Source organism: Aquarana catesbeiana, linkage group LG03 (genome assembly GCF_042186555.1).
Source record: "Aquarana catesbeiana isolate 2022-GZ linkage group LG03, ASM4218655v1, whole genome shotgun sequence".
Classification (NCBI taxonomy): domain Eukaryota; kingdom Metazoa; phylum Chordata; class Amphibia; order Anura; family Ranidae; genus Aquarana; species Aquarana catesbeiana.
In genome coordinates, this window is record NC_133326.1 from 649,537,846 (window position 1) to 649,549,531 (window position 11,686).

Genomic DNA, 11,686 nt, shown 5'->3' on the forward strand with positions numbered 1-11,686 from the left:
CGCCAAAAAGTTTTATAACAATATAATGCTGCGCTATCCAATTTGGATAGCGCAGCATTATATTGGTATAAGTACTAAGTCATGTCTTGCGAAGGGGTCAAATACTTATTTCACTCTTTTTTAAAATGCAGATCAATTTTATAACTTTTTTGAAATGCGTTTTTGGGGGTTATTTTTTTTTGGTTATTCTGTCTCACTGTTAAAATAAACCCACCAATAAAATTATAGACTGATCATTTGTCAGTGGGCAAACGTACAAAATCAGCAGGGGATCAAATACTTTTTTTTCCCCTCACTGTATTCATCTTTTTTTTTTCTTTTTTTCTTTCTCTTTCATTTTTTTCTTTTCTTTTTTTCTCTCCCCTCCTGTATTTTTCTTTTTTTTCTTTTTTTTTTTTTTTCCTTCTCCTTTCCTCTTTTCTTTCTTTGTCTGCTATCCCTTTGCTTTCCTTTTTTTCATTTTGCATTCCTCGCTTTCCTTTTCGGTCTCTTTTCCATTATGTTCCCTCTGTCTTTTTTTTGTCCCTTTTTACCTTCCCCTTTTTTGTCTTTTCTTTTCCTTTTTTTCCTTTTTCTCTCTCTATTTTTTTTTTTTTTTCCTTTTTGCCTTCCATATTTTATTTTCCTATTCCTTTCCTCTGACTTTTTCAATTGCAGTCCCTCTGTCTTTGTCCTTTTTTTTTTTTTTATCTTCTTTTTTCCTTTCCAAAGCAAAATTGGAAACCTCATGGGGCTTTAAAGCGGAACTTCACTCTCTCAATCAACATTGACAATTGTTAATCCGTATGCTGATAGTATTAGTAAATAGATAGGAAAGTATATTATATTTGCTTGTTTTAAACCTTTTCACATTTCTTCAGTTACTTCCTGCTTTCCATGCCTAGGCAAATGATGTCATACATCCCAGGTGTTTTTAGGAGTGCAGGAGGGGTTTTCTCAGCTAAGCACACCCATCTGCCTCCATACCCAAGCTAAGGGCGGGCAAATGGATTCCAGGAAGTAAATGCTACACTTGTTCCAGTTTCGGAGAGAATCCCGGATTCTGCTCCGATTCCCCGCCTCTCCCCCGGAGCGGAGTCCAGGATTCTCTCCAAAACTGGAACAAGTGAAGGGAATACCATCACATTGTGAACCTGTTAACATCGCTGTATCCCACTGCGGGATTGGTGTTCCATTGTGCTGGATTGGGGGATCCCCTGAGTTGGATTTGAATGTACCCACATCCCTGAGTGGATAAAACGCGCATATGACCACCTATAATACGGACGTCCATCTGATCCGGTAAGCGCATCTGGCTGTCTGTGGTGGAGGTTTTTGTCACCAATATTGTATTGGAGAAATATTTCTTTTTCCGTCACAAGGGATCTTGCCTTTCACCTCTTGGACGTTTAGTCCCCTTTTGTGGAATGGACTTTTTCCTCTAAATTATTGCTCTGCACTAAATATTGTTGTATTGATCTTATATAGGCTTTGTGATTACCTATAGTGTTCAGCTTGCATTTATTTGTGCGTTATTTTGTTTTCCGCTGATTGCCCCCCCCCCCCCCTTTTTTTTAGAGTAAATGCTACATGAAACATTTGCCCTTACTCAAGATGGCCATAGCCAGAAATGCTAGGGGGGTGTTTTTTAAAGTGATTTTGCAACCAAATAAAGCATGGAGACATGGATGGATGGGGGAGTTTGCTTTGAATATTAAAAATTATTTAGATTGTGTTTATGGTGCTCAGATGCAGTGCAGTTTCACTTTAAATATGCCACTGGGAGTCAAATACCCATAATTGATTAAAAAAAAAAATTCTTTATTACAATCCTTATAAAAATCAACTGACAACCATACAATTTTAAGAACATATAAAATCATATAGGTGGGATGTAGGATAGATCCCAACGATGTCTCATATGATGAGCAACATGACAAGAATTGGTCTACGTGTTTTGCGGGATCCCTCGCTTCATCAGGACCATGTATTGTCACATTTGTTGCCCAATTATAATAACAATGATTTATATATTATAAGGAAAAGGGAAATACAGCTATTAATAGATAGACATAGATAAGTTGATGTACGAAAATGCAGTCCTTGTTAGCAAGGGGAAAAAAATGCCCTTACCCCTTCACAATATGGGAACCACCCAGTCTAGTCCTGGGAGCACAAAAACCGACGCCTAATTTTTGCCTGAAGACGCTCAGCGCTCCTGTGCAAGCCGCTCCGCAACCGCAATGGAAACATGTGAACCAGCTCCACGGAGAGTCGGTCACAATCTCCTGTCATGCGAATTGCATGTGGAGAAACCCTCATCCAATTCACATAGGTGTGAACCCAGCCTTAAACTAAAATGGCTTTTTAGTCAAGAGACTATGACTAAATCGAAATTTGCTGCCAAAATTAACACTGCCTGTCACGTGCCTGTTGCTGTCAATTTACATTCCTTGAGACAGCAATAAGTAATAAAAAAGAAAAAAAAAAAAAACAATTAAAGTGCCGTCGTCCTCCCGTGCTCGCTGGCAAAAGGCGTACGCATGTGTCGGTCACAAACGCAGACAGCAATCGTCCCACACATGTGAGGTATCACCACGAACGTCGGACCATGGACAGTGATTCTATTAAAGGCACTTAAACTAATTATGTCTCAGGGTCTGATGAGGAAGCCGCAGTTTTTCACCGTGAATGGCTGTAGCTTCCCCATCAGACCCTGAGACCAGAACGATATACCGTGGGGGTTTGGGCGGGCGGGGCGCCCAATTTTTAGTCTTGTCTAGGGCAGCACAAAACTAAAATACACCATTGCATACAGGTATAAGGGGAAGAACGAAAGTAAAGGGCTACATCTCTCGTATAGACAGCTTAGAAAGTACCGGTCTTCTAAAAGCATGTCTTTACTAGAGTCATATATCCAGAGATTGGAGATGGTATCACCCTTACCTGGGAGTATTGGAATAAACTTGTTTTCCTGTCTTTTTCTCATGGTTCTCTGGCAGATCACATCAGACAATAAACAATTGATTTTGCAGGAGGAGGATGAGGTTCCCGATGATGAAACTGTGAATCAAATGATTGCAAGACATGAAGAGGAGTTTGAGTTGTTCATGGTAAGTCTCATGCCTGGTTTTATATTCCAATGATTCCCGTGACTTAGATGAAGGCTGCCATTTTGTAACGACTGTGTCACCTGGACTTAATTCTGCTCTCGTGGCTTCGGTCTCGTCTTTTCTTTTAGCGAATGGATTTGGACAGGCGGCGAGAGGAAGCTCGCAATCCCAAGCGCAAGCCGCGTCTGATGGAGGAGGATGAGCTGCCATCTTGGATCATTAAAGATGATGCTGAGGTGGAGCGTCTTACCTGTGAGGAGGAGGAGGAGAAAATGTTTGGTCGGGGTTCCCGTAGTAGGAAGGAGGTGGATTACAGCGACTCTCTGACGGAGAAACAGTGGCTGAAGGTGTGTTTCTGTTTGTTATCATGCTTATATGATGGATCATTGGTATAACCGTAAATGACAAACGGTATATAAGAAAGAACAAATGTTTATTGGAATAATACAGTCCAGCCAAAAAATGGTACAGAATTAAAAACAGGTCAGATAGTTGCACACAGCAGCATCACCTGGGAATCTTAGCATTCATAAAATGTGTACCACTAAAAATGATACAGACACAAAATACGGGTAACTGCTAAACATATTAGAATTGATGACCAATAATGGTTGGTAGTTGGATAAATCCATAATAAAAAAAACGGTCAGGATTGCATCCTAATGCTCTATGCGTTACGTGAAAAAATTCACTTCCTCAGGAGCAGGTGCAAGTCGTATATCTATAAGTGGTGTGTATGTGTGTGTGTGTGTGTGTGTATATATATATATATATATATATATATATATATATATATATATATATATATATATAATGTATTGTATGTGTATATGTATGTGTGTGTATATATATATATATATATATATATATATATATATATATATATATATATATATATATATATATATATATATATATATATATATAGTGTGTGTGTGTATGTATATATCTATCAGCATACTCCCATGCTGTCAAATTAGAAAACTGATGGTTCGCTGCAGCAGCACCTAACTAACTGATCCTTGGCAGATAAACAAGTGAATGGGTAAGGTTGTGATTCTGCGCTGTTGACTCTGACGAATGATATGAAACACTATGATAAAGTGGTAATGTAATGAACAAAGGTAAAGTGGAGGTTCACACAAAAATTGAACCTTCGCTTTTCGGACCCCCCCCCCCCTCCGGTGTCGCATTTGGCACCTTTCAGGGGGGAGAGGGGTGCAGATACCTGTCTAAGACAGGTATTTGTACCCACTTCTGGGCATAGACTCCCACAGGATTCTACGCCTCTTCCCGTCCCCCCGCGCTGTCTGCTGGGACACACACGGATCCCAGAGCCAGCAGTGGCCATTCGGATTGTGCAGCACGACTCACGCATTCGCAGTAGGGAACCGGGAAGTGAAGCCGCAAGGCTTCATTTCCTGATTCCCTTAACAAAGATGGTGGCGGCAGTATCCCAGGGACGGTTCGGCCTCGGGTGCCGACATCAATGGACCCTGGGACAGGTAAGTGTCCTTATTTTAAAAGTCAGCAACTGCAGTATTTGTAGCTGCTGACTTTTAAAAATAAATTTTCGCGGGGCATTCCGCTTAAGAACAGAAAAAACTATAGTAGGTGCCAATAAAATCATAAACTGACACATTACACAAATTAATAAGTGCTAAGTGAAAATTGAACCAGTTGCTTGGTGCAGCAATCATAATAATCAGCACATGATGATAATAATAACCACTAAATGATAATGAATAACCAATCGCAAATAGTAAGTGAAATAAAGTGCACATGTTGCTAGGTGCAATCTTGGAACAAAGAATTATTTTGAAGTATAGTGCTAAGAAACACTTTTGCATTAAAAAGGGAATTAATTCCAAAGATAAAACAATATTTCTCCCATTCTACCAGACTCTGTCCAGTTCTGGGCACCAGTCCTCAGGAAGGATGTACTGGAAATGGAGCGAGTACAAAGAAGGGCAACAAAGCTAATAAAGGGTCTGGAGGATATTAGTTATGAAGAAAGGTTGCGAGCTCTGAACTTATTCTCTCTGGAGAAGAGACGCTTGAGAGGGGATATGATTTCAATCTATAAATACCGTACTGGTGACCCTACAATAGAAATAAAACTTTTTCGCGGAAGGGAGTTTAACAAGACACGTGGCCACTCATTAGAATTAGAAGAAAAGAGGTTTAACCTTAAACAATGTAGAGGGTTCTTTACTGTAAGAGTGGCCAGGATGTGAAATTGTATGTAATACTGACATATAATCACACACATAGGTTGGAATTGATGGACTTGTCTTTTTTCAACCTCACCTACTATGTAACTATGTAAACAGATAAAACGTCCAATGAGCCAACCTGGGCTCTGATATTTGAACAGTCCAAAAAAAAGTGACAATTCAGAAAATGTTGAATAAGTGATAATCCCTTCAACTAAATGGCCGATATCAGGCAAATCCACTGTAGTGACACCTTAATGTGCACAAGCCCCCTCACCTTACAGTTGTAGGGTTACAGCATGAATGGATCAGATGCTTTGGACAGGGGTCTTCAGAGGGTCCCTCTTTGGTGGATGCAGCAATGGATCAAAGATTTGGGCACAGCCTTCGCATCCAATTAACTCAATTCAGATGGTAAAAATGGAAGAAAGATCCCAATACCATAATAACGCTTAGAATTTAATTTATTAAAAGTGCACAAAGTAGATACACTCACTTTGTATAAAGAAAACGCTCAGATAACACTCGGCGAGCTCGTATGCTTTGCGTCACTTCTGGTTTCAGCCTATTGCTCCAATCCTGACGTATCGTCGCATCACGTGACTTCATCAGGGGATGGCGCAACATCGTAGCTGAATGCTCACCAGTTGGCAATAAAATGATATATTGCTTAAAAAACAAACAGGAAAAAAAGAGAACCTTAAGAAGTTAACTTACTGATCAGTTAAAACTATACACAAATAGTGTGAATAGCCAGGGGTGGACTATGAACATCCCTTCCGGGAAATGAGGGGGCTATATCCAAGTGGATAAGATGGTAGACAGCAGGCTGCAATGGGGAGTGCGAGTCTCCAATGGGGGGGGGGGGGGGGTCCTGGATGGCCCATTAGAAGGTTCCTAAAAGTGTAAATATTGTATAAATTAACCGGTTCACGACTGCCTCACTTACATATACTGCGGCACAATGGCACCACTGCGCGAAACTGCCGCTGTGCAGCGGGGAACCCAATGCGTGTGGCCAGCGACTGCGATCGCCGCCGGCCACACATGAGCGCAAGCACGGGGATTTGAGTGTGTACACACTCCAAATCCCTGTGCTGTCAGAGGAGAGGAGACATGTTGTTTGTTCCTATTAAGTAGGAACAGCGAAATGTCTCTCCTCCTACTCAGTCCTATCCCCATACAGTTTAAACACACTGAGGAAACACACATTTAACCCCTTGATCGCCTCCTAGTGTTAACCCCTTCCCTGGCAGTGACATTTACACAGTAATTGGTGCATTTTTATAGCACTGATCGCTGTATAAATGTCAATAGTCCCAAAAATGTGTCAAAAGTGTCCGATTTGTCACCGCCATTACTAGTAAAAAAATTTTTTAAATGCCATAAATCTTTCCCATAATTTGGTTTGCGCAAACGTTATAGCATCTGCAATCAATATACGCTTATTACGAATTTTTTTTTTTTTTTTTCCAAAAAATTTGCAGAAGAACATATTGGCCTAAACTGATGAAGAAATGTGTTTTTTAAAAACATTTTTGGGGATATTTATTATAGCAAAAAGTAAAATATATATTTTTTTTTTTCACAATTGTCGCTGTTTTTTTTGTGTATAGCGTAAAAAATAAAAACCGCAGAGGTGATCAAATGGCACCAAAAGAAAGCTCTATTTCTGGGAAAAAGTGCAGCATTGCATGACCGCGCAATTACTAGTTGACTGCTTGCCGACTGCCCACCCTCAAATGACGGTGGGCCGGTGCGGCTCTCGTTCTGGGACGCCGTCATATGACGGCGTCCCAGAACAGCCGTTCTCGTGCCCCCCCCCATCGATCGTGGCCGTGCCGTCTTGCTAGGACACCCCGCTGACCCCGATCTCTGTAAAGAGCCGCGTCTGTGGCTCTTTAACCATGTGATCGGCTGTGTCCAATCACAGCCGGTCACATGTAAACACGGAGATGCCGGTAATCGGCGCTCCTCGCCTCACACTGACAGAGTGTGTGGCGAGGAGAGCCGATCAGCAGCATGCCCACGCAGGGGGACATCTAGGAATGTAGGCAGGGCACTGATTACAATATAGCCATATAGTGTCACCAGTCAGTGCTCACCAGTGGCAGAAATCAGTGCGTGCCACTAATCGGTGCCCATTAGCGATGCCAGTCAATGCTGGCAATCGGTGTTGCCCATTACTGCTGTCGATCAATGCCCATCAGTGTCGCCCATCAGTGCCACCCATCAGTAACGCCTATCCATGCCACCTATTAGTGCCCATAAGTGCTGCCTATCGGTGCTCATCAGTGCCCATAAGGTGAACCAGTGCGTGAATTATTTTAAAAATAAGGTGCAAAAATCAAATTACTGATGGGTTTATCTTGTGTACTTGGCAGTAATCATAGTCTGTAATATAAACGACCTTCAGAAGACTCATACATTCCCATGCAGATTAAGGTAGGTCTGTGCAGCGGGCTGAAAAATAAAAAAATAAAAAAAATAAAAATTCCTCAATCCATGTCCAATGAAATGGATGAAGAAATCCTTACCCCTCCCCCTTCCCCTCCATTATTACCTCCCACACAGTGTATTCTGACAGCGGGACCCGCAGCTGTTGAACCAGCCGAATTTCTAGTCTATGGCCAGCTCTAGAACCTGTGTGTATGGAGATGTGGAAAGAGACCCTATTAGAAGAGATGTAATACTTCCCAGCAGGTGATGTGATAAAGGGTTAGTTCACCTTTACAGAAAAACACCACACCATAGAAATGCAGTCCGGATGCATTCCAGATGCTTTTCTGCATGCATAATTTGGACGTGTTTTTGATGCAGTTCAGTGCATTTTTTTTTTTTTCTCCCTCTTTTTTTCTTAATCCTTAATAAAGACGTGCATTGCAGTGCATTTTTGTTGCGTTTTACAGTGTTCCAGTTTAGGAAAAATGCATGTTCTATTATTTTTTTTTTCTGGAACTGCAAGCACTGATGTGAACTATGCCATTGAAAACCATATAACCTACTTTCCATGCATTTTTGATGCAGAAAAAAAATGCACTGGACTGCATGTGGTGTGAACTGGCCCTAAAGGTGAACTAACACCATTAAAAGGTCCACAGTGCTCAAGATGGCTGGAGACCATGTAATCTAGACCAGTGTTATTCAACCTTTTTGTAGTCAAGGCACAGATTTGCGCACAACCCCGAGGCACACCAGTCTTGGGTGCTCATTCATACAAGGAGGTGCGCCCGAGCGCTTTTTTACATGTGATGTTTATTAGGTTGCTCTATGCTTGCGAAACCCACAAAAAAAGGTACTTGCATATTTTTTTTTAGATTGAGCTCCACCAAAATACATGGCACTGCGATACCATGCGTTTAAAGTGTTGCTAAACCCACAATAGTAAAATCAGTCTGTGTATATGCATTAAAGTAGAGCTGCAACTAATGATTGATTTCATAATCGATTAGTTGGCTGATTTTTTTCGATTAAAAAATTCAAAGTTTGGTGTATAATTTAGTTATAAATGTAACGTTTAAAAAAGAAAGACAATTTATTCTTGAATATCTATATGCAGTAGAGCTGCATATATCGTTAAGGATTGTTATCGCAATTTCTTTCCCCCTTGCGATCTTGACAAAATATTTGCTGATTCTTTCTATGCAGAGAATTCTCTCTGCTCTGCTGAAGCCGACAGCCATCAAAAGAAAGGGAAAAAACTGCCAAGTATCACAACATTCTTTAGCAGTGGAACTTAAGTATAAACATTGTAACAATTTGTCCTCTAGATCAGTGTTTCTCAACTCCAGTCCTCAAGGCGCACCAACAGGTCATGTTTTCAGGATTTCCACTATTTTGCACAGGTGATTTGATCAGTTTTCACTGCCTTAGTAATTACCACAGCCGTTTCATCTGAGGGAAATCCTGAAAACATGACCTGTTGGGGGTACTTGAGGACTGGAGAAACACTGCTCTAGATCAAAGGAATACACTTTGGTGTGTAAATGTGGGAAGCTTAACCGCTAAACCTTTTTCTGACATTTGTTGGTTTCAAGTTCAAATCCTTTTTTTTTGCTAGAAAATTACTTATTGTGTATATATATATATATTCTATCTCTCTCTCTCTCTCTATATATATATATATATATATATATATATATATATATATATATATATATATATATATATATATATATATATATATATATATAATATTATTATTATTATTATTATTATTATTATTATTATTATTATTATTATTATTATTTTTTTATTCATTATACACATACACACACACGTATATGTATTTTTTTAGTAGAGAATAAAATGGTGGTTGTTGCAATATTTTATGTCACTCCATATTTGCGCAGCAGTCATTCAAATGCAATTTTTTGGGAAAAAATTACACTTAAATGAATAAAAAAAAAAACTAACCAGTAAAGTTAGCCCATTTTTTTTTTCTTTTGTTTTTAATGTGAAAGGTTTTAATCCGCGAGAATCACAATCTTTTTATTCTAAGCAAAAAAATAGTGATTCTCATTTTGGCCAGAATCGTGCAGCTCTAATATGCAGTGATAAATACAAATAACCATCTATATGGTTGGGTAACAAAATATCTAATCCACTCTGAGAATAACAAGAGACATATCTAGTATTAGAGGTTGAATCTGGTACATATCATTGGACTCGGATCAAAAATTTTATTAAAAAAAAAAAAAAAAAAAAAAAAGAAACTTAAAAAGACCTAAAATGCTGTTTTGCAGATTTTCAGACAGGGTTATAATATAATATTATGCATGATCTCCCTGGTCATAGGCCGGTAGCTTGATATAAGCTCTGCGGCTGCTGGCCATGCGCAAACAAAATTTTCCTTGGAAAATTTTCATTTTAAGAACGTTTGATTTTCTAATCGTTAGTGGGGTCATATCGATGTTGTGTTTTCAACCGCAGTGACAGTAAAATTCAAAGGAGCAGAATAGAAAACCTTTTCTTCATCAAAGAAATTTTCAGACCGTTTTTATGTGTTCTTTTTCAGAAATTACGTTAATTTTAAAATTGAATGTTTTTAAAAGCAAGTGAAATTTTCAAACGACATTTATCTAATGTACAAAGAATTTTCATATGCATAATCGTACAAATATTCTCATCCAAAAATTGATACGTGTATGGCCAATATAAGACCTTTATTAGCAGCAGCATGCTTTTTGTATCACCATGGGGTTAAAAAAAATAAAAAACTAGCCCTTTTGTAGTACAAAAATAGCAGATAGTCACTACTATGAAGGGTTAATTTATACTGTGAAAAAGTGAAAGTAATATAACTTTAATTGTAATGCCTTTTATATTACCTCCAGTCTATCAGCCTCCAGTTTCTCTGGATTCAGATACTGATGCTCCCTTTACAGAGCCCTTAACCAGTTCAATACAGGGCACTTATACACCTTCCTGCCCAAGCCAATTTTCAGCTTTCAACGCTGTTGCAATTTGAATGACAATTGCGTGGTCATGCTACACTGTACCCAAACAAATTTTTTATCATTTTGTTCCCACAAATAGAGTTTTCTTTTGGTGGTATTTGGTCACCTCTGCGATTTTTATTTTTTGCGCAACAAATAAAGACCGGAAATTTTGATGGGCACTGGTATGCGGCACTGATGGGCACTCTTAGGTGGCACGGATGGGCACTGATGGGTGGCACTGATGACACTGGGTGGCATTGCTGGGCATCACTGAATTTGTTCCATAATGGTGCCAGTCAGTGCCCATTTGTGGGCACTGATTGGCATAGATTGGGCATTAATTTGCACATGTGGATGGCCATGAGGGATGTACCTGGCCATCCACATGTTATGTGCTTCCCAGACACCCCCCCCCAATCAGAGTCGCCGATCGGCTCTCCTCTACTCGCGTCTGTCAGATGAGTGAGGAGAAGCTGATCAACGGCTCTTCCTGTTTACATCGTGATCAGCTGTGATTGGACACGGCTGATCACGTGGTAAAGAGCCTCCGTTGGAGGCTCTTTACCGAGATCGGTGTAGCAGTGTGTCAAACTGACACACCACACCATCGATCGATGCAATGCCTGCCCCCATTTGCACGCGGCGGCTGTTATCCTGCAGGACGTCATATGACACCCAGTCAGGATAACTGAACCACCGCCCGGCCATCATTCTGCTATAGGCCAGGCGGGAAGTGGTTAAAGTGATTTTTTTTTTTTTTTTTGTATAAACAACAAACTTGTTATACTTACCTGCTCTGTGTAATGGTATTGCACAGAGCAGCCAAGATCCTCCTCTTCTGGGGTCCCCACTGACATTTATGGCTCCACCTGACTTTAGAATGCCCCAATAGCAAGCTGCAAAGTATAGTATAGATTGCCCCTATAGCAAGGTAAAA

The 11,686-nt window shown here is 39.9% G+C and overlaps 1 protein-coding gene across 3 annotated transcripts in view; it reads left to right on the forward strand.

The window, feature by feature from the left end:
* Window positions 1–11,686, forward strand: part of SMARCA4 (SWI/SNF related BAF chromatin remodeling complex subunit ATPase 4) — a 105,185-nt gene that overhangs the window by 76,898 nt on the left and 16,601 nt on the right. For 2 of the 3 annotated variants that reach the window (XM_073622611.1, XM_073622614.1), the window contains exons 27-28: window positions 2,982–3,092; window positions 3,221–3,439. In XM_073622611.1, coding sequence (XP_073478712.1) covers window positions 2,982–3,092; window positions 3,221–3,439 — 330 coding nt within the window. The remainder of the gene's footprint in view (window positions 1–2,981; window positions 3,093–3,220; window positions 3,440–11,686) is intronic. The other variant, XM_073622615.1, reaches the window with a different exon arrangement.